General features: G+C 37.2%; 5 protein-coding genes and 2 non-coding genes across 10 annotated transcripts; 3 read left to right on the top strand and 4 right to left on the bottom strand.

Moving 5' to 3' along the window:
• Nucleotides 1–501: 501 nt before the first annotated feature.
• LOC111795118 (epoxide hydrolase 4-like) lies at nucleotides 502–1,305 on the bottom strand. Its single transcript, XM_023677367.1, has 2 exons — nucleotides 688–1,305; nucleotides 502–594 (listed from the first exon to the last, which is right to left on the bottom strand). Exons 1-2 carry the CDS (start codon nucleotides 1,303–1,305, stop codon nucleotides 502–504), a joined length of 711 nt encoding a protein of 236 aa, XP_023533135.1.
• A 3,197-nt stretch (nucleotides 1,306–4,502) lies between these two features.
• On the top strand, nucleotides 4,503–6,014 carry LOC111795128 (transcription factor bHLH63-like). The gene is made up of 5 exons (XM_023677384.1): nucleotides 4,503–4,829; nucleotides 4,897–5,148; nucleotides 5,224–5,358; nucleotides 5,442–5,516; nucleotides 5,593–6,014. Exons 1-5 carry the CDS (start codon nucleotides 4,620–4,622, stop codon nucleotides 5,728–5,730), a joined length of 810 nt encoding a protein of 269 aa, XP_023533152.1. The 5' UTR covers nucleotides 4,503–4,619; the 3' UTR covers nucleotides 5,731–6,014.
• A 1,907-nt stretch (nucleotides 6,015–7,921) lies between these two features.
• On the bottom strand, nucleotides 7,922–8,004 carry LOC111796300. The gene has a single exon (XR_002815345.1). It is a non-coding gene; the product is annotated as a small nucleolar RNA U30 (small nucleolar RNA).
• Nucleotides 8,005–9,085: 1,081 nt separating this feature from the next.
• LOC111796286 lies at nucleotides 9,086–9,282 on the bottom strand. Its single transcript, XR_002815331.1, has one exon. It is a non-coding gene; the product is annotated as a U2 spliceosomal RNA (small nuclear RNA).
• Nucleotides 9,283–9,679: 397 nt separating this feature from the next.
• On the top strand, nucleotides 9,680–13,117 carry LOC111795129 (putative pectinesterase 11). Of its 4 annotated transcripts, none has more exons than XM_023677386.1 (4): nucleotides 9,680–9,886; nucleotides 11,474–11,825; nucleotides 11,960–12,195; nucleotides 12,308–13,117. In XM_023677386.1, exons 1-4 carry the CDS (start codon nucleotides 9,738–9,740, stop codon nucleotides 12,492–12,494), a joined length of 924 nt encoding a protein of 307 aa, XP_023533154.1. In that variant the 5' UTR covers nucleotides 9,680–9,737; the 3' UTR covers nucleotides 12,495–13,117. The 4 variants fall into 4 exon arrangements, with proteins under 4 accessions (XP_023533154.1, XP_023533156.1, XP_023533153.1 ...); XM_023677388.1 differs by having other exon boundaries at nucleotides 11,477–11,825; XM_023677385.1 differs by lacking the exon at nucleotides 9,680–9,886 and adding an exon at nucleotides 10,667–10,873.
• A 482-nt stretch (nucleotides 13,118–13,599) lies between these two features.
• On the top strand, nucleotides 13,600–15,586 carry LOC111795132 (isoflavone reductase homolog PCBER-like). The gene is made up of 5 exons (XM_023677390.1): nucleotides 13,600–13,885; nucleotides 14,157–14,291; nucleotides 14,434–14,671; nucleotides 14,987–15,190; nucleotides 15,289–15,586. Exons 1-5 carry the CDS (start codon nucleotides 13,703–13,705, stop codon nucleotides 15,453–15,455), a joined length of 927 nt encoding a protein of 308 aa, XP_023533158.1. The 5' UTR covers nucleotides 13,600–13,702; the 3' UTR covers nucleotides 15,456–15,586.
• On the bottom strand, nucleotides 15,489–21,199 carry LOC111795131 (adoMet-dependent rRNA methyltransferase spb1-like). The gene is made up of 11 exons (XM_023677389.1): nucleotides 20,626–21,199; nucleotides 20,204–20,251; nucleotides 19,964–20,122; nucleotides 19,793–19,839; nucleotides 19,509–19,665; nucleotides 19,360–19,421; nucleotides 18,473–18,662; nucleotides 17,699–17,788; nucleotides 17,460–17,602; nucleotides 17,234–17,360; nucleotides 15,489–16,754 (listed from the first exon to the last, which is right to left on the bottom strand). The coding sequence occupies exons 1-11, from the start codon at nucleotides 21,097–21,099 to the stop codon at nucleotides 15,735–15,737; spliced, it is 2,517 nt and encodes an 838-aa protein (XP_023533157.1). The 5' UTR covers nucleotides 21,100–21,199; the 3' UTR covers nucleotides 15,489–15,734.
• Nucleotides 21,200–21,402: the final 203 nt, after the last annotated feature.

The following is a 21,402-nucleotide window of genomic DNA, read 5'->3' on the forward strand; positions in this document are numbered from 1 at the left end:
ACATTGTCTGGTGTTTGGCTCTAATACTATTTGTAACGGTCAAAACCCACATTTAACAAATATTGTCCTCTTTGGACTTTCCGTTTCAGACTTCCAAGACTTTAAAACATGTCTGTTAGGAAAAGGTTTCCATACCCTTATTAAGGGTGTTTCGTTCTCCTCCCCAACCAATGTGAGACTCTCACAGACCCGACATTTCCCTTCAACATAACCATATTATATGCTTGACTTATATATATATAAATAAAAAGATAGATTAAATAACATTAAGAATATAAAAAAATAAAAAATAGAGAGAGAGAGTACTTACTCTTTCATATTGTAAGCAATTTGCATATTAAATAAATTGTCATTTCTCCCCCATATGATATGCATCTTCTGTATTAATAAATTGAGCAAAAAAATTTAAAAAAAAAACATGAAATTAAATTCTTGATGAACCAAATAAATATATATATATATATATTCCTCAATTTTATAAAAATAAAAAATTAAATTAAATTAAACCTGTGGGAATTGAGAGATGGTAAAATCATCCGGTACAACCAATGCTCGAAGAAGTTCTGCTTGTTCCTTTCTGTACTTAACCATAGCCTGTGACGATCTTATAATTTGTTTAAAAAATATCTCTAAACTTTTTTAAAAAATTAATAATATATTTTAATTTTATAAAAAAAATAAAAATACCTCCAAATAATGTTTCATTATCCAATTAGGAAGCGCCGGAAAGTCAAAGGAACCAATTTCAAACAAGGATTTCACACCGTTGACCGTGTTCGGAATCAAGTAATCCGACCAACTTTTATACCCAATCTCCTGCAGCGCCACACGGCTGAGCGACTCCGTCAACGCCGTCGGCGCCGACGTGACCACCATCGCCGCCACCAAATCCGGGTACATCTCAGCCAGCCTAAACCCCACCATTGCCCCATAGCTAAACCCCACCAAAACGCACGGCCTCTCAACCCCCAGCTTCCTCAGCCCCTTCACCACGCACTCCGCCTGAAACTCCGGCGATCTCTCCGCCCGGTCCGTCACCGACTCGCCGAAGAAGAGAAAGTCCGGTACATAGACGGCGTAGTTTCTGGCCAAATTCATCACCTGAAATTGCCACGTCATGATCCCGTTGCCGGCGAATCCATGGAGTAGGACCACCGGTGGATTCGGGTTTTTTTTCGGGTTTCTGGTGGGTACCCAGAAATTCATGGTGGTTCCTGGTTGTATCTGGACCAGTTCTTGCCTGACTCCGGCGACCTTCATTAGCCACCGGAGAACCCGGTGGTAGACGTGGAAAATGTTCGCCATGGATTCTCTAATTCTCTAAATCGATGAGAAATGAAGAATAATTTTGAAGGTTAAACCAAATCAATTATGAATTAGTTTAATGTAATTTTATTCCAAAGTCAATTAGACAAATTTTTAAAAAATTAAATTTAAATATCCATTTGATAGAAAATATAATGTATATAAATGTATGAAGAATCGCGTGGAAGAATATTTAAATACTTTTAAATGTATATTATAGTATTTTTATAATATAGGATGTTCAACATTATTGGGAGTGAGTCCACGTTGACTAATTTAGTGGAAGATCTTGAGTTTATAAGTGAATAATACTATCTCCATTAGAATGAGGTCTTTTGAGTGAGTCCGTCAAAAGCAAAGGCACGAGAGTTAATGTTATTTTTAGACATTCCATATTAGTTGGAGGGGGGAACAAAATATCTTTTATATGTGAAAATCTCTCCTAAACGTATTTTAAAACTGTGAGACTGACAGCGATGCGCAAGGGGCCAAAGCGGACAGCGAACAATATCTATTAGTGGTAAGTTTGGGTCGTTACATATAGTATCAGAGTCAGACATTAGACCATTCGAGTGGAAAAATTACCACATTTAACTAAGTTTAAAGTATAATTTAATGAAATTCAAATTTATGGTAAAATTTGATACACGACAAGTTTAAGAGTATGAATTGATTTTTTTTCATTTATTTTGTACAGGAAACAGACACACCGAAAAACAAGGCAACAACAATCATTAGGTTTTTTTCCCTTGTTCCTCTTAGGACCACTCGATGGCGATGGAAAGGGATATCTATAAGACATGAAATTTATCAGATAAAGTTTACGTTACCAATGATATGATATTGTCCACTTTGAGCATAAGTTCTCATAGCTTTCTTTTGGGCTCCCCAAAATGTCTCGTACCAATGGAGATAGTATTCTTTTATTATAAACCCATAATCATTCCCTAAATTAGCCGACGTGGGACTTTCATCATCCAACAGAACTAACCCAACCCAACCCAAATATTTTACGGTGGGGTTGGGTTGAGTTCGGTTAGGTTCATTATTTAATAAAGGGTTTGTTTAATTAAAAAGAATTACAACTCGAACAATTAAATTGAGTCTAAAAAAATGTCTCGACTCGACCTGATCTAACCTTCCATCGCTCGTAATGAATGCATTATTGATCTCTAAAAGCAAAAATCTTGGTTTGTACAATAAAGTGAGTTGTCCCATTCTTCCTTCATTTAAATATTTATTACAATAGGACCAATTATTAAATCAAGATCTTTGTCACATTTGATGTAATAATAATAATAATAAATAAAATAAAATAAAAAAGTAGTTGGAAATAACTCTATTATTTTTTAATCATGGGAGATCTTAGAGGATGGTGGATGCATGTCCTCTCCCATCCTCGTTACTTTAATTTTCGGAATTCGTTTTCGAAAGCCGAGTCAACCTAGTTTGAGTACGGTGAGAAGAGTTTCGAAAAAGTTAGAATTTCATTGATGAAATCTCGTAACACTCCCTATGATTTGATAAATTTCTCATAAATAATGCCCGTTGAAGAATGAGCCAGTGACTCATAGATAATGGTTTGGTTAAGGGAACCCACCAGAGCCGTAGCGAAAGTGAGTCTTCATGGGGCAATTGTCACTTCTTATGAGCCCGAACCTAGATGATTTATCCATGACCAAGATAAAACTTGTATGAAACTAGGTGGAGGTCTGAACCGATTGATGTTGAAGAATCAGTGGATGAGTTGTGGTTAAGGGTGAAATGCAGCTCGAATTCAGAACTAGCTGGTTCTCCTTAAAATGCATTGAGGCATAGCAGTTACTAGACATCTAGGGGTAAAGCACTGTTTAGGTACCAAATCGAGGCAAACTTTAAATACTAGATATGATCTCAAAATAACATACGTAAAGGTCGACCAATGAGATAATGGGGGATAAGCTACATCGTCGAGAGGGAAACAACCCAGATCACTCGCAAAGACCCGTAAATTGAGTCGAGTTGATTAGATATTCATCGAATGTTTTGAGCACACCGGTCTTCAACGAGGTCGTTTGTATTCTTTTTGTAGTCCAAAAGCAGTTGTCAAACCAAAAGGCTTGGCCAACACACCATGTTATCATAATCTATCCGTCCTTTTCCATCCCCAAATTTCAAATTCCGACTTCTCCATTGGTTTATTTACGACGAAGTTATAAATTTTAGCCCAAACAATTGAAGTTTTTAATCTCTTATTACTTTTCGTTTTTGTTTTTATTTTAAAAGGTGGGATCGAGACCCATAATTAGAGAGATTCGACCTCAAAATATGTGCGATACTTTGAATCGATTAATTTTTATTACTTGATTTGAAACGTCGTTTCATATTACTTTATTTTCAAAGCTCTATACTAAAATCCTTTATTTCAATAGACGGTGATGACGGTGATGACGGCTCATGTAAGCTCAGGTGCAATTGTCCCATTTTGTTTCACATAATATATAATTTGGGTTCAAATTAGTCTTTGAAATAATTTCTATCCTTCCACCTGTCTCGGTTTTAGTATAGCTCAGCTAATAAAATTAACGTGTCATTTATGATAAGTGAATAATTATCTCAATTTTTTTTTTCATTTTAAAAAATTAAAATAATATCGGCTGGCAGTGAACTCTTGAGTATGCGGTGTGCCAGTGAGGATATCGGGCTCCTAAGGGTGTGGATTGTGAGATCCCACGTCTATTAGAGAGGAGAACGAAACATTCTTTATAGGGTATGAAAACCTCTGTCTAGCATACACTTGTTAAAACCTCGAGGCTGACTGCGATATGTAACGGGCCAAAGAGGATAATATTTGTTAGCGGTGGGTTTGGGCTGTTACAAATGGTATAAACTCAAATACCGGGGGATGTGCAGCGAGGATGTTGGGCTCTCAAGGGAGGTGGATTGTGAGATCTCACATCGATCGGAGGGAAACAAAGCATTCCTCGTAGGAGTGTTAAAACGTCTAAATAGGCTAAACCCGACAATATCTAAAAAATTTACTACAAACATCTCCTCCGGCTAAATTTAATATTTTTTATTAAAAAAAAAAAAAAAAAAAAAAAAAAAAAAAACTTTTCACATAACCACGTGGCCGTCATGTCACCGGCCCCAGCGCCCATGGCGTCCGCTCTCTGTGTGTTAACGTCGGCCATTGCTGTCAGATTTCGGTGCCACTGCCGCCCTTACCCTCCTCCTCCTCCTTCCTCCCTTATTTATATATCTCATCCGTTTTATTCACTTTCTTCAACAAAAAACCAAACCCCATTAACTTTTCCGGGTTGCCGGCCGGCCTGATGCTGTTGAAGTCGGAGATGACAATGTCGGAAAAACAGAGGACTCCAGTCAAATGGCGGCGAAGCCACGGTGACTGCCACAGCTTGTCGCCCGTCTCGAATCAAGCGAGCCGGGTCAATGATTTTCAGGATCTGCTTGCACCTGGAGGTTGGCCTGAGTTGACCAAGTACGAGTTCTCCTCCACCGTGACGTGTTCGCCACCGCCGGAGGTGATCTCCAAACCCAGAAAAGTTCAAACTTTTTACCATTTAATCATTTTTTCATATCTTGATGCAGGCGAACTCCGTGGCGGTCGGAGAGTTTCCGAAGAAGAGAAAGGCCAACAAGAACAAGGAACTGAAATCCAAACTGGGTAATGCTGAATCTGACAAAAGAATCAAACCAAATATTGAAGAAGAAGAAGAAACAGAGAAAACAGAGGAAACAGAGGAAACAGAGACGTCGAAACAGAGTTCAAGAGCTTCTGATTGCGTTCATGTAAGAGCCCGTCCAGGCCAAGCTACAGATAGCCATAGCCTCGCAGAACGAGTAAGAATCAACTCGAGAGATTCGATAATCTGACCTCTTTTAATAAAAATATTGACGAAGATTTTATATGGGCAGGCGAGGAGAGAGAAGATAAGTGAGAGAATGAAGTATTTGCAGAATTTGGTACCTGGGTGTAACAAAATTGCAGGAAAAGCTGGAATGCTGGATGAAATTATAAATTATGTTCAATCTCTTCAGCAACAAGTGGAGGTGATTGTTCATTTTAAACTGAATTCAAGAACAATTACTTGAAAATTTTGAAATTTTTTGAGTTTTCGTTCAATTTCGAGCAGTTCTTATCCATTAAGCTGGCCACTACGAATCCGACACTCGATTTCATCAATGTGGATGACCCTTTGTGTAAACAGGTGAGAGAGAGAGAATCATTCCGACAAGAAAAGGACAAAGATATGAATTTTTAGCTGAAAACTTTATGTTTTACAGGTGTTTCCGGCGACGGAAATCTCGCCGGAAACGGTTACTTCTTCATCGTACTTTAATAATCAGCTTGGAATCAGCTCAAGTTNCATTTGGAGCTCTGTTCAACTTGGGGAGACGACTTACAAAGGGTTTGCAGTATGAGCTTTGAAGAAGAAGGGCCGCCATTGTTGTGAGCTTTCTGTTGCAGCAATATCCAGGCATTGAAGATGAAAAGGAAACATTTGTAGACGACAAAGTTGTCGGTCCATTTTAAGAGAGTTAAAATGTTGCAACATTCAAATCCAACGACTGTTTCACGATGGAATTCAAAATATTCAATTTCCTCTCTTTTATGTAAATTAACTAGAGATATTGATAGAAGGTAAGTTAGTGCCATCTCTTTTATTTGTGTTAATAAAATTAATATTGAACAGGTGTACATACTATTTTAGTGGCTCAATCACAAAAACTTCAAATTCAAATGTGTTTAGTGTAGAGCAATCCAATGTCATGTGACCTAAAAATTTCTAATCATGTGATAAAATGGCTCGAGTTGGTTTGAAGTGACAGTCTTTAACTCTTAGAAGGTTGGGAAGAGAGATGCCTAGACTGACATTATCATGTCACATTAGATGTCAAATCTAGATTCTAAATCTTGATATAAGTGGATGCAATGGATTACGAAGGCGATCAAGTACCGAATCAAAATTTCAAATTTCAATCTAAATTCTAAACGTGAGAGTAAATAAAGAAGATAAAAAAGGTTAATTGTGAAGATAGATAGTTTGTGGGTAGTTGAAGAATAGTTTATTTGTCTCTAGTTTGGAAATGCAATTAAATTTCAAAGAAGATATGAATAAATATGTTATTGTTTTATAGGAAAAGATGGAGACTTGTCAATAAATGGATGAGAGGAGCAAAGAAAGAGATGGAGAGATCTCATTGAATGTGTGTTTTTGGGGCAATGGATGAGGAAAGATAGTTTTGTCCTTTCATTTTCTTTGGTCCCAAATTTTGGGTCTCACCTTATCTTCTCTCCCTTTTCCACTTTATCTATATGCCAAATGCCTACCCCTTTGCTAAATCATATTTCACTTTCTCCTTTGCTTTGCCCGACACGCCGTTCACTTCACGACTTACATTCGTAATATCATAATTTGATATCAAGATATTATTTGTCTTACAAGAAAGCTATGTGGGAATCGTGTTTTATGATGGAATGTGTTCATAGTTCATTCATATACAATTTTTTTTCTCAATGTTACGTACTTTTCTTGTATACGAGCCAAACCTAGAAGTCAAATTCACTACAGGCTATGTTTTGGTTTAGTGTTTGTTGCATTTTGATATATATACATAAATATCTTGGGCCTCTGTAAATAAATTTTGAATTTGGTTCAAGAGTTGTCTCCGCCACTAGCTTCTCCATAAGTCACCAACTGAACTTATAAACCAATAAATTCCTCACATCTAAACCCTAACCCACAAAACAAAACACAAAAAAGTGGAATCAGTGGTACTCTCAAGCCACGGAATGTGGATTCTCTCCGGTTGTATTCTTCTTCTTCTTCATCTAATGTATGAAAGCTGTTCTATTTGTTAAACCTTTTTATCTTGTCTCAATTTATTGGGATGGTTAGTGTTGTTTTTAAGGAATATGACTAGTGATTCTATCTCACACCCTGATATTTGATATCATACTTGACACATGATATCATATTTCGATCCATGGATCAACCAGGAAAAGAGTCAATTCATTGCAATACATAATACAAAATCGATCGCAATACCAAATAGATTCTCTCCCATTGTTTTTTCGATCCATGATTAGATATGCCGATCTTGAAACAATACCAAAATCGATCCTAATTATTCAAAAATATTTTACAGTTTTTTTTTTCTGTTCTTTCAACTTCCTTTGGTACTACAATACTCATCTAAGTAAGAAGGTTTTATAAGAATGAATTTGTATTAATTTTTTTAAAGATTTCCTACACAAAGTTGGAGAGATCAAAACTGAAACTAAACAAAAAATTAGAAAACAAAAACTAAAACTAAAACTAAAAAAGGATTGAAAGAGCACTTAGCCTTGTAAAAAACTGTTAATGAGAGAATCAAAAACCGAAATTTGAAATAGAAATACATATTCGAAAAACAAAATAAAACGAACAGAATAGATCTAGAATTGACGAATAGAATCATGACGAACACAGTAAAACGTATATGGTTAATTAAAATCAGAAAAAAAAAACGACGGAATAGAATGGATCCAATTACTCCGCCATGCCAAATGCTTGAAACGTTCAGAAAACACAGTAAAGCAACAAAAATTGAATTCAAAGAAAGAGAAGGCGCTCAGATATAAAAGAATGGATAAGCGTTTATCCTCACATTGAGATCGGATTAACGAGATTATATGAAAACATCATCATCGCAGCCTTCTCATGAACACGCACAAAAAAATTAGGAGACGAGGCGGAGATGTTGCAGAGCGGAGTCGATTTAGGGTTTAGGGTTTGGAAAATTGTTATGTAGCAGGAGCTATTTATAGAAGAAGCATTCCCATGGGTTAAATGGAAGAAAAAGAAAGCCCATGAGCCCAATATTATAAAAGCCCATTTAGCAGAGTTGTCTTGTTGGTCCATCAGCCCATTGCTCGATAGGAAAATTTCATCTTCCAATTTTGTATTTAATACCCAAAAAGTCTTTTATTCTTTTTTCTTTTTTTAGTTTTTTTTTTTCTTTCAATTTTTTAGTGATGGGTTCGTGTCAATAACCAATTACTCGGGTATTTTGGAGGAATATATTTGCCTTCATCCCAAGAACATGCCTTCACTCGAGAATATCTGAATATATATACCTTCACTCAAACGTATCCTCTATAATTTGGCGATCATTCAGTCTCCGCTATTGGGGGCAGAAGTACTTGTCATTGGAGTTTTGTTCTTCTTTTGACGATGAACCACTCCGATGCAACAAAGCTAAAGGGACCTCTACGCTTCATCTCAATGTATAGGGCTGAACTCGGTCTTCTTTTGACGATGAACCAGTCTTCTTTTGACGATGAACCACTCCGATGCAACAAAGCTAAAGGGACCTCTACGCTTCATCCCAATGTATAGGGCTACGCTTCATCCCAATGTATAGGGCTGAACTCGGTCTTCTTTTGACGATGAACCAGCATTTATGTTTCTAGCTAGAAACCAACGTCTTGGATCAAGGACCTTTTTGGTAAATATCTAACTAAAATATCTAATCTAATACGTTCTCCGAGAAGTCATTAAGTCACTTTGGGGCAAGAACCCGAGCATTGAGTAACATCCATGAGTAACATCCATGACATCTAATGTCACCTACGATGACAATTTACTACACAAACAAGGACAATATTCAGATTTTGGCAACAATCTATACTGCGATGAACATGTCCATACAGACCGACATAAATGTCTTATCAGTTAATAAAATTCTCCGTAAATTCAGTAAACCCTAGATAATGATTTTAGAACTGATGTTGGAGGGGTGCGCCAAGGCCCAAGCAGTAGTGCAACGCTAGGGCGACGCTCGAAAACCCAGGTAGCAAGCTACCTTAATGGGCCCTCCCCCTTGAAAAATTAATTTAATATCATGTGGGCCGATGGCCCACGTATCAGATATTAAACTGATAAGAACAGATACTACACTTGATCTTAGCCAAAAGGCCGAGAAAGGTATGAATTATTCACAAGTCTCTACGTCATTTTATAGCCAATCCCTGCCTCGCGCTTCCTGGACTTAGCCGATGTGGGACAAACCCATTTCCTCATCTTCACGCCCTTTTAAAATATAGCTTAATAAACAATTTTGATAATTTCCCTGTTGCTTCACGAAATCAGCCCAGTTTTCTGCGTTTCTTTTGCTTCTTTCTTTCGTTTTCAATGCCACTTTTTCTCTCTTAATTTAATATTAAAATATATATATATATATATGTTCGACGTATTAACATTTTAATTTTATTAAAAAAATAAAAATTTGAAATAAATAATTTTTTGAATTTATTATTTAATAAAAATTAGTAATTTAAAAAAATTATTGTCGGAAACTAACGATCTAATTCAANGGAAATTTGAAATTGAATTAATTTGGTGATTTTAATAAGCTTTATTTTGAAATTTCTTTGAATAATAGCGATGGCTCCTGTAGATATGAGCACTGCCAGGCTGATCAGGGTAGACCAATCTGGAAAGGGAGATTTTAGGAAGATTCAAGAAGCCATTGATTCTGTTCCATCCCGAAACAATGAACTCGTTTTCATTTGGATCAAACCCGGAACTTATAGGTTTGTTTTTCGAATTATACGCTTTAATTCGTTGAGTTATGCTCGAGTTTAGACCATGCTTATAATCCTCGTTCTTTAACCTCTTTTAGCTCGGTATTCTTTCATGTTTCATGCATCGATTTTTGTATTTTCGTGTTTTTGTTAGTTTATATCGAGAGAAAACTTTCGTTAAATTAGATTATGTTTAGGTTGGTAGCTCTTAGGTTAGTTAGGATTATTATTAGTCTTGGTCATTTTGGATANTATTAAAAAAATAAAAATTTGAAATAAATAATTTTTTGAATTTATTATTTAATAAAAATTAGTAATTTAAAAAAATTATTGTCGGAAACTAACGATCTAATTCAACCGAGCCGGTATAGTTCAATTGATAGAGCAGTGGACTGAAAATCCTATTGAAAATAAGAATAATACTTCATTAAAAGAAAAATAATTATATTGGAACCAAAATTATATATATGAAAAATCGCAAAATTATTATTTTAAAAAGACACGTAACACTATTTTTTCATGGGTTTTATTAAATCGTCACGTCATTAATTTATTTAAAAATTGTAAATTTATAACTTTATAGTAAAGATTGAATTAAAAATAATACTATTAAAAGAAAATAAATATTCAAACTTCAAAATGAAATAACATTTTTGGAATTGAAGGAAAATCCCCACGTGGGCACATGGGCCTTTTGCCATTAAACCAAGCTACAAATTATATATATATATATATATATATATATATATATATATATATATATATATATATATGAGGGGAAATTTGAAATTGAATTAATTTGGTGATTTTAATAAGCTTTATTTTGAAATTTCTTTGAATAATAGCGATGGCTCCTGTAGATATGAGCACTGCCAGGCTGATCAGGGTAGACCAATCTGGAAAGGGAGATTTTAGGAAGATTCAAGAAGCCATTGATTCTGTTCCATCCCGAAACAATGAACTCGTTTTCATTTGGATCAAACCCGGAACTTATAGGTTTGTTTTTCGAATTATACGCTTTAATTCGTTGAGTTATGCTCGAGTTTAGACCATGCTTATAATCCTCGTTCTTTAACCTCTTTTAGCTCGGTATTCTTTCATGTTTCATGCATCGATTTTTGTATTTTCGTGTTTTTGTTAGTTTATATCGAGAGAAAACTTTCGTTAAATTAGATTATGTTTAGGTTGGTAGCTCTTAGGTTAGTTAGGATTATTATTAGTCTTGGTCATTTTGGATAAGTCGAAATAAGATGATGACCGTTCATAATTCATCATCACGTTGCCCACTTCCAGTTGATGACGGGCTATTTAATACGTGATGACCTGAGTCCCTCTAGAGCTTGACTTGGGAACCATATGTGAGTCAAGCTGCTTCGTATGACTCTTCCTAAGAACTTAAAAGTCTCGGAATGCTGAAATTTTTAATAGGAGTCTTCACATGATTCGAGAACCCGATGAACCCAGACTACCTAGCCCAAACCATAAAAGTTGAGTCGGGTTTATTTTTTGAAAATTCGAAAATCTGGGTCGGTTCAAGTTGCTATTTTTTTTGTCGGGTCAATTCGACCGACTCATATTTTATTTTATTTTTTTGAGCAGGGAGAAGATTGTGGTGCCGGAGGACAAGCCGTTCATAACATTGAGCGGCAGCAAAGCCTCCGACACCATAATCACATGGAACCAAGGAAGAGATTTACTTCAATCTCCGGCCATCTCTATCTTCGCCGCGGACTTCGTCGGCCGTTTTCTGACCATCCAGAACACATACGGCACCACCGGCATTGCGGTGGCGCTGAGGGTCTCCGCCGACAGAGCCGCCTTCTACGGCTGCCGGATCATATCCTTTCAAGACACCCTTCTTGACGACATCGGAAAACACTACTTCAAGAACTGTTACATCGAAGGCGCCACCGATTTCATCTGCGGAAACGCCGCTTCTCTCTACGAGGTTTTTTTTTTTTTTTGAGAGATACATAGACACTCTTGCTAAAACCAATTGAGTAATAAATAGTAAGAGTAATAAATGGATACAATATATTTGTCTCTAATAATAAATGTCTGTAACAATATATTTGTTTGCAGAAGTGTCATTTGCACTCAACGTCGGAGAGAGGCGGGGCGATGACGGCACAGCACCGTAACACAGTGGCGGAGAACACTGGGTTCGTGTTCTTGGGGTGCAAAATTACAGGAAGTGGATCGACTTTTCTTGGACGGCCATGGGGGGATTGCTCAAGAGTTGTGTTCGGCTACACTCATATGAGCAACGTTATTGTGCCGGAGGGCTGGAATGACTGGGGAGATCACACCAAGCAAAGGTAATACTTTTTCGATCCTAAAATACTATCTCTGCGAAGTTTTGTGATTTCTATCCTTTTTTTCGTATGAGATTTTGAATCTAAAGATGAATTTGTGTTGCATAACATATAGAACGGTGTTCTACGGGGAATACAAATGCTACGGACCAGGGGCGAACAGAGCAAAAAGAGTAGCGTGGTCGCGCAGCCTCTCGGCGGATGAGGCTGCAAAACTCTTCACGAAAGACATGATCGGCGGTCGAGGTTGGCTCCGACCTGCTCCGTCTCATTTCAAGAGGAGCTCCTCCACCATTGTCTAGTAAGAGAGGAACAAAATAATATATATTCAATTCTTATCGTAATGTAATAAAACTATTAATTTTTATTCAAATTAGATAAAATTAAATTTGAGACATGTGTCAATTTATAATTGGTCTCAAATTTAACGATATATTTTTATTAATTTTTTTTAATAATAATGGGATAATTTGACTAGTTTGGAGTGGAAACTTCAAAGCTTTACTTAGACGTTCGATGTACAACAGTGGAAGAATACTTCAACCAGTTTATCCGTAAAGCAACCACAGTAAAACCACGACAAGGCACTCAACGGGCGTGCTTCCTACTTGTAAGGAAAGAAAAAAGAGTGACCGAGTCAAGCTCTAATTTGACTTAAGGCCTTGTTTTTCCTTTTCCATTTTGGTATGATGGGTGTCGGCTGTGATCAGAAGTTATGTCCTTATGTCCATACCCCGACCGAACCAAACGTCTCATACCAAACCCAAGTGTTTTTTACCTTCAACTTGAAACGTAGGGTTGTTCGATATAGATAAGTGGAAGAGAATGCACAAAAAGAGATTTTTGAAGTTAGCCATGGTGGACCAAGGTATCAGGCGGCGGCGGCGGCGGCGGCGGCTGTCCTTCCCCACCAACCACAAGTCTCCTCACAAGGCAAGGCCATTTTTGTAAATTTTAATTTTAAGCTAAATTTGAAATTAAGTTAAATTAATAAATTCTCTATATTCACTAACTACTAAATTTAATTAATAATTCAATCAATTTTTCGGAATAAATACATTTTACCTAATGCTTTCCCAAAATAACCCCCAATAAAGCTCTTCCCAAATTTCAAATATTAAAAAAAAAAAAAAAACTTAATTAATGGAAAATATAAAATTTAAAAAATTTAAGAGTTTAATTTCATCTTATTTATTGGCTTTTGAGAGAGAAAAAAAATTAAAGTAATTTATTTATAAGAGATTTTTTAAAAATTAAGTTTTCATATTTTTGTATTTAAAAAAATTAATTATTGATAATATGACCATTATTTAATTTATCAATTAAAATATACCTCAATTATCAATTAGTTAAAAATTTATAAATAAAAGTATATATATATGTGTGAGCGTGAATTTTGCACTTGGGATTTGATACAACGAGAAAGGATCTACGAGCATCATCTTCGTTCCATTTGCGGTTCACCGGCGCAGCTCCGATCAGGTTTTTATTCGCTGTAAATCTTCGTCCCATGGCGCAAAAGCTCAAGGTTCTCATCATCGGAGGAACTGGTTACATCGGAAAGTTTATAGTAGAAGCCAGCGCCAAAGCAGGTCATCCAACTTATGCATTGGTTCGGGAATCCACGCTTGCTGACTCCGCCAAGTCTTCGATTATCGATAATTTCAGGAGCTTGGGAGTCAATTTCCTCTTCGTAAGTTCATTATCCTTTATTTCTCTGGATTTTGTTGTTTGATTGTTGAAAATGTTCTGGAGGATCAATGAATCGATTACTGGAATGTGAAATGTGAAATACGGTTCCCGAATAACTGAAGTAGGTTTTTAGTTCAAATCGGTCGAATTCGAAGTGGTCGTTTTCTGTTTGGTTTCTCTGAAACGAATAATGATGTATATACTGATGATCACGTTATAGTATTGGGAAGTGATAATGTTCGATTTGCTTATTCGCTGAGAAATTGGAGCAGGGCGATATCTTCGACAATGAGAGTCTGGTTAAGGCAATAAAGCAAGTTGATGTGGTGATATCCACCGTTGGTCGGACTCTGTTAGCCAATCAAGATAAGATCATATCTGCTATCAAACAAGCTGGTAATGTGAAGGTAGCCTTCATTTCACCACTACTATCATTTCCTACCAAATTTGTTCTATGTGTTTGCCATTGATTATCGTTACTGCCAGAAGCATTCTGCTGGGAGAGTTTGTGTTTGGAAATTTCTTAGCGTTAAAATGTTTTTGGTACAGAGATTCTTACCCTCAGAATTTGGCAACGATGTGGATCGTGTCCACGCAGTGGAGCCGGCAAAATCAATGTTTGCTGCTAAGGCTGAAATTCGTAGGGCTATTGAAGCAGAGGGAATCCCCCATACGTTTGTTGTATGCAATTTCTTCGATGGTTACTTTCTTCGCAACTTTTGTCAGCCAGGAGCCACCGATCCACCTAGAGACAGAGTCAAAATCATTGGGGATGGAAGTCCCAAAGGTATAATTTGCTGATTGTAATCTCATGAGTTCCTGGATTGTTCTGTTGCATAACGCTATAATCTCCTTTTCTTGAGCTGAATGGAGTCCCAAAATAAACACATTCCTAGAAACCCAATAGATATTAGTGAATCATTGGTTTTTTTTTTAACCTTTTTAATCACAAACTTCTACAAACATACCCACATGTTAATGCATAATTGACTGCAATATGAAGCATCTTCATCCATGACCAATTTCTTGAAGGGAGAAGTGGATTTGGTTTCAGCAGCACCTCATACTATTCATTTATTTTGTGTCTGCTTGTTTGCTGAAGTGATTTACAACAAGGAAGAAGACATTGGCACGTACACCATCCGAGCCATCGAGGATCCAAGAACGCTCAATAAGATCTTGTACATTAGGCCTCCTGCCAACATCTACTCGACTAACGAGCTAGTCTCGCTGTGGGAGAAAAAAATTGGCACGACTCTTGAACGGATCTACATTCCTGAAGAGGAGCTATTGAAGAACATACAAGGTTGGTTTAGGCAAAACAACAATTTATCAATTCTACCATGCTTCCTTCTTAAATACAAAGACTGAAACATATTGGTATTTGCTTATCTTCTTTTGCAGAGGCTCCATTTCCACTTAACACAGTATTGGCTATTAGTCATACTGCATTTGTGAAGGGAGATCATACCAACTTTGAGATTGAACCATCATTTGGAGTGGAAGCTTCAGAGCTATACTCAGATGTTAAATACACAACTGTGGAAGAATACCTCGACCAGTTTGTTTAGAGAAATAACGATTAGCGGGTACGCAGCTGTTTGTTTCATAATCCAACAACCATGAGAAATACATGATATTTAGAATGATAATTAATGTCTTATCCACTTAGCGATTATAATAACTTATCATTCATCTGTTACTACAAAATGCACTTTTAAGTTAAAGCTATGTTGAACTTCCAAGAAATAGCTCTTGATCGAAAAAGAAAAATTATCAAAATTGAATCAACTACAAAATTTTGCACGAGAGATATTAAATTGGGAGAATGCTTCATTTGTATTCCATCTTCATTTGTTTCCTTTTCTTCCCTTCTTCCCCGAAGCCTTAGCAGGTCCTCCCTTGCCTCTTGGAGCCTTGGAGTTCTTTCCCTTTCCCTTCTTTGAACCTTTTCCCTGCTTGCTCATTCCATGCTTCCTCATGTCCTTCTTCATACGTCGATCGACCAAGACTTTACCCTTTCCAACCCTGACTTGAACTCCTTTCTTTGCAACCACAAATTCCTTTTTGGGTCTCTCGGGTACTGCTTTTTTGTAGAGTTGATCGATCATCTTCCTCTTTGATCTATCTGATATATCAGCCTGGTCTGAGATGGAATTTGCCTTCTTGCGAACCTTCTCGAGTTTCTTCATTGCAACTCGTTTCTTGCGTGCTTTAGCTTCAGCTACCTTCTTAGCAGGGCGGGCATCAATTTCCTTAAACTGTGCTTTCATTGCAGCAACCTCCTCTTTGGTTATAGGCTTTATTGGCTGTCGGTGTCTTCGCTCCTCATCCAAAAACCACGAGGGCAAGCCTGTATCATCGAACATGTATTTGTTGTAAGCATCATCAAGAATCTGCTCTCTTTGCTTTTTCCTCAGCATTTTCTTTGCACATGCCAATATCTCAGCCTTTGTGCCAGGATCTTCATCCTCAGATTCATCAGAAGATGAATCATCGCTTGAATCCGTAGCCGGGGCAGGGACTACCTCGAATCCATCGTCTCCTTTATCAGTTTCTCTTGCATTTGTTGAAGTTTTCAACTTCTCTCTTTCTTTCTTTGAAATATTTGGTTTGGCTTCCTTGGAAACAGCAGCTTTTTCTTTTGGTCTATCAATCTGCATATCATCTTCGCTATCCACCAACTCCTTCAAATCTCCATCCTCTACTGCTTCAGCAAAAATATCCTGACTGAACCACTTGTTTGCGATCTCCTCTTCAGTTGGCACTCCACCATCATCAAGAGATACCATCAGTGGATTCTTATCCTCATCTACCAGGTTCTCATCAGAGTCATAATCAGATGGACCATCACCTCCATTCTCATCCTCCTGCAGACAGCCAAACTCCGACATGAGGATGATAATCACTGGTTATATATGTATGCATCGTGTGACGTTCTACTAACACATGAATGATGGTTGAATGAAGCTACCTATTATAATTCCTACTTCCAAATGAACGAGTAATCTATAGAAAATAGAAAGATGGACATTGCACGTGCATACAACAATCGTCCCAAAGAAAAACCAAACCAGTGACTAGAAATCATGAACTGCATCAAAGAACAAAAGCAAGCACACTCGGTGGGTGTAACAGCCCAAGCCCACTACTAGCAGATATTGTCCTCTTTGGGCTTTCCCTTTCGGGCTCCCTCAAGGTTTTTAAAACGCGTTTGCTCAGGAGAGGTTTCTACACCCTTATAAAAGAATGTTTCGTTCTCCTCCCCAACCGATGTGGGATCTCACAGTGGGCATATAATAAATAGAATTAGCTATCACTAAAAGCCCTCACCACTAGAGATTCATACCTTAAGCAGCTCGGCATCATCAGAATAGGCTTTTTTTGCACGTTTTCGCTGCTTTGTACTTCCTTCTTTTCTGGCAACAAAGCTTTCATAAGCCTGGTCCAACAATTCCTCCATGTGTGCATCATACCTGAAAGAGGAGCATCATTATGCATCACAAAGTAACAAAAAGCAGAGAATCATTGCTTCATCCTGAAAGTTAACAGAATTAAGCAGAGGGAGAAAAAACCTTCTGCGCTCTTCATCAGAGTCAATATCACTATCTGAAGACCCATGGTTTTCCTCTTTGGTTACACCATTTTCTTGTTCTCCCATCTCATCATTATCATCATCATATTCAGTTGAATCAACGACTCTTAAATCATTCTTACCCTGGTTAACATACAATCGCAAATGAATTTACGACAAAGATTAGAAGACTTGCAATGTTGAAAGAAAACAACAGTTTAGCAGGGAGTGAAAGTATACCTTGATGTTAGAAAGAGAGAATAACTCGTGATCAACATAACCATCTTCCATGACATCTAGTTGCATCCCCAACGCTTTCCTAGCTTTGTCCTTTATGAAATAGAAAAATAGCCACTCGATCAGATATTAAATGATTAGGGATGGCACGGTCATATTCAGTATTTTTATTTGGTGGAGAAAAAGATTCCATAACCCAATATTAGATTGACCAACCTGTACTTTAATTCTATCCTGCTATTCGTTAAAAGATGAAACCTCATCTTACACAATTTGTGGTCAAGTCATGTAACAGCTCAAGCCCACCGCTAGCAGATATTGTCCTCTTTAAGATTTCCCTTTCGGGCTTCCCCTCAAGATTTTTAAAACGTGTGTCTGCTAGGGAGAGGTTTCAACACCCTTATAAATAATACTTCGTTCTCCTCCCCAACCGATGTGGGATATCACAAGTCAACGGGAAGGTTACCACTTACAAGAATATGCACTTCCCTTTTCAAGTCAAAGCATAGCATGTAGTAGACAGTTGTAGAAATCTAATATTAAGACACCCATACTGTAAGGAGACATGCCCTAATTCCTTTTCCATATAATATAGTAAATAGTACAATTCCTAAGTGCAAAAATACTAATCAGCAGACAAAATTTCCAAAAGAAAACAAGCATCAAATTGAAATCAATTGAACAATTCTGATGTAAAAGCCCACCATACATAATTGTCTATAAGCCTTAACCCAAAGAGAGCAGGAAATAGAGAGAGAACTCTGCAAGATGACAAACCTTAGCTTTCCTTTTTGCAAGAAGCTTCTTTTCCCTTTTCTTCTTCCGTTCCATAGCATACGTCAGCTCCTCCATCTCGTTTAGTAATTTATCATCTTCATCTTGCTTAACCTCATTTTCAGCATCATTAACAGAAGTGGACGTAACCTTTTGCTTGGGAGATAATGCCTTTCTTATGTGCAATCGCCACCTAAATGATGAATTATAATAGATTTCAAAATCTTGAAGTTATCAGAGAAATGTCACAGAATTGCATAACCACCATTACAGTAAATCAACCTTTATAGTCCACACTAAATGGCCCTGACGGGCGAAACAAAACGTGAACAATACTTAACCATAAGCCTAATTATATATAGCCCCACGCAGCCCTACGTCTATGATAGGAATGCATCACCCCCAATCTGGATTATGAAGACTACGATAAAGGCTACTAGGGCTACCATGAGAAGTCAATAATTTTGTTAGGAGGGGGCAATATTTATGGGTACATGTGGGGCCAATTTTGTAAGACAGACAAAGATAGTTCTTAAACTAGTTAATAAATATCTATATCCATACTCCTTAAAAATAGTTGATATATTCATTGTAAGAATTCGATATCCTAGGAACGAGTGTGTTCATTGCTGTGTGTGCATTCAAACCAAACAAATGAGCATAAGACCAGCAACTGAAAAGTTCAAATTTTGATGCCCCAAAGAAGTCATGATTTTAATCCTATCCAACATCTAAAGACTGCATTACATCAAGCAGAAGCTCAAGGGCTGAAATACAAATTAGCCTATATTTATAGGAACATAAATATCATTTAGAAAGATACCCAAAAAAAAAATAATAATAAATAAATCAAAAGACTTAAATACAAGTATCTAGGGTATGAATCTTACTTCAGCAGATGCTTAAAATCTTGCTTTCCCAAGACACCCAAATCATCACACAGTGTCTTAACCTGTTATAGAATAGGCTTTTAGTAAATAAGGTTTCCAGCTGATGATTGAAACCTTGAAAAAAATAACGAATGCTAAATATGCAATACCTCTTCAGTTGTTAATTCATGATCCTTAATCGGCAAGCAAGCAGGATCGTTAAAAGTTATAGTAGTAACAGTTCCTAGGATCTCAAGAGGAGAATCTGACCAGATGAAATTAGATGCAGAAGATTCTTTCCGAAGAGTCATGTCTCCATCTTCGTATCTAGCATCACAACAAAGAAGTAAATGAACAATCCTTCACTGGCAAAAAGATGACAGATGATCAACAGTCAAACATGAGCATAAACAAACAATAAACACATAAACATGTCCAAAAGATCAAGGATTACCCATCACGATGCCTCTTTTGTTTTGTTCCTCTAAGTACATCCACAACCTACACATAAAAAATAATTTTAACTAACATATTAACGAAATGTTGAATTGCATCCAAACCAAGTACATGAATAAGACAACACATGTGTAAATTGTTAGCTCGATTTGAATGTTGCAACAATTACCTTCCGTTGGGGTTCTACAGATCCTTGAAATAGGTGCTTCACATCAAGAAGACGAGGATCGATCTTTGCAGGAGCCTTATACCTAAGACCCAAAACATAAATTTCAGCAGATGCAGATCGACTTGCTGCTGGTTTATCCACCTCGACCTTGTCAAACAACTGTAACACCATTCAAATGCATACAAATATCAGATAGACAGTAACAAATGGCCGTGACATCAGATTATTGTGGAAACTTACCTGCTTGAGACAATATAGGACAGAACTGTAATCTTGTGACCTGAAAACCTGAAAATGAAACAGCAAATAAACAACCACACTATCAAATGGTCTACTAGTAAGAGCTCAACCACACCAGTACAGCCCAATTAGCTCAAAATTAACATCCAAATTCTAAATCCCTCATCTCAGGTCTACTTTTAGAGTTTTGAGAAGTAAACAGATGTAGGACCAAAAAAATATCTCCACTCATCAATGAATGTAATAAATTGCAAGCAGAACCTAAAGGAAAATGAAAGAACAAAATTTACTTAACTCATTATATGATCAAAAAAGGAAGTATCCTAAGATTTCATATTGAGAACCACGATAGACCTGGGACTTGATTGATTGTAAACTAACTAAAGAATCATTGAAAGACTCAAAGAAATGAGAAAACCCACCTTGGTAACAAATGTACCCTTAGGAGCCAGTAATTGAGTAGCTAATTTGACAGAATCAATAACCAACGAATTCTGGCTCATAGCCTCCTGCGCCCAAGCTCCACCAACATTCGGCGACCCATCGTGCAAGACCAAATCAAAAGCAGCACATCCTTTCTCGTTCATAATCTTCTTGAGCCTCGCCTTGCACTCCGGCCTGGTGATATCCTGCTCAATAGCGAGCGCACCGCGAACGGGCGCAATAGGAACCAAATCGACTCCAACAACCAGGCTACCGACGGGAACTCGCTCAACGGCGACTTGCATCCAACCACCAGGGGCGGCGCAGAGATCGAGGACGGCATGGGAGGATCGGAGGAAGTTGTATTTGGAGTCGAGCTGGGCGAGTTTCCAGGAGGCACGAGAGCGATAGCCATGTTCTTTGGCAAGGCGGTAGTACTTGTCCAAACGATGCTTTCCCTTGACCTTGCCCATGGCGGAATTGGGAGTTGGAGGGTTTGCCGGCGATGGGCTGAGAGGCCTTTAGGTTTTGGAGAAGAGTGAGAGTTTTGAGGGTTTTATTGGTCCTCCAAATTAGGCTCGCGCACACAGTGAACCGCTTCAGGGTTTTGGGGTTTTGCTGGTTTATTTTATTTTATTTTTTATTTTTCTTTTTACCAAACATTTAAATTTTAAAAATATTCCTAACAATAATATAATAAAATAAAGAAATTATGATATATACTTTATATATGAGTTTAATTTTAAAAAACATAAAATAGATAATTAAATGGTTAT

Source organism: Cucurbita pepo, chromosome LG05 (genome assembly GCF_002806865.2).
Source record: "Cucurbita pepo subsp. pepo cultivar mu-cu-16 chromosome LG05, ASM280686v2, whole genome shotgun sequence".
NCBI lineage: Eukaryota > Viridiplantae > Streptophyta > Magnoliopsida > Cucurbitales > Cucurbitaceae > Cucurbita > Cucurbita pepo.

Excerpts from the sequence above, each read along its gene's own strand:
- LOC111795118 (XM_023677367.1), bottom strand. The coding sequence starts at position 1,305 with ATGGCGAACATTTTCCACGTCTACCACCGGGTTCTCCGGTGGCTAATG. Across the intron at positions 595-687 it reads TAATGAAACATTATTTGGAG|GCTATGGTTAAGTACAGAAA; the intron begins GTATTTTTATTT and ends AGATCGTCACAG.
- LOC111795131 (XM_023677389.1), bottom strand. The coding sequence starts at position 21,099 with ATGGGCAAGGTCAAGGGAAAGCATCGTTTGGACAAGTACTACCGCCTT. Across the intron at positions 17,361-17,459 it reads TCTGATGAAGAGCGCAGAAG|GTATGATGCACACATGGAGG; the intron begins GTTTTTTCTCCC and ends CTCCTCTTTCAG. Across the intron at positions 16,755-17,233 it reads ATGATGCCGAGCTGCTTAAG|GAGGATGAGAATGGAGGTGA; the intron begins GTATGAATCTCT and ends GGCTGTCTGCAG.
- LOC111795129 (XM_023677386.1), top strand. The coding sequence starts at position 9,738 with ATGGCTCCTGTAGATATGAGCACTGCCAGGCTGATCAGGGTAGACCAA. Across the intron at positions 9,887-11,473 it reads ATCAAACCCGGAACTTATAG|CAGGGAGAAGATTGTGGTGC; the intron begins GTTTGTTTTTCG and ends TATTTTTTTGAG. Across the intron at positions 11,826-11,959 it reads ACGCCGCTTCTCTCTACGAG|AAGTGTCATTTGCACTCAAC; the intron begins GTTTTTTTTTTT and ends ATTTGTTTGCAG.
- LOC111795132 (XM_023677390.1), top strand. The coding sequence starts at position 13,703 with ATGGCGCAAAAGCTCAAGGTTCTCATCATCGGAGGAACTGGTTACATC. Across the intron at positions 14,672-14,986 it reads TGGGGATGGAAGTCCCAAAG|TGATTTACAACAAGGAAGAA; the intron begins GTATAATTTGCT and ends TGTTTGCTGAAG. Across the intron at positions 15,191-15,288 it reads GCTATTGAAGAACATACAAG|AGGCTCCATTTCCACTTAAC; the intron begins GTTGGTTTAGGC and ends CTTCTTTTGCAG.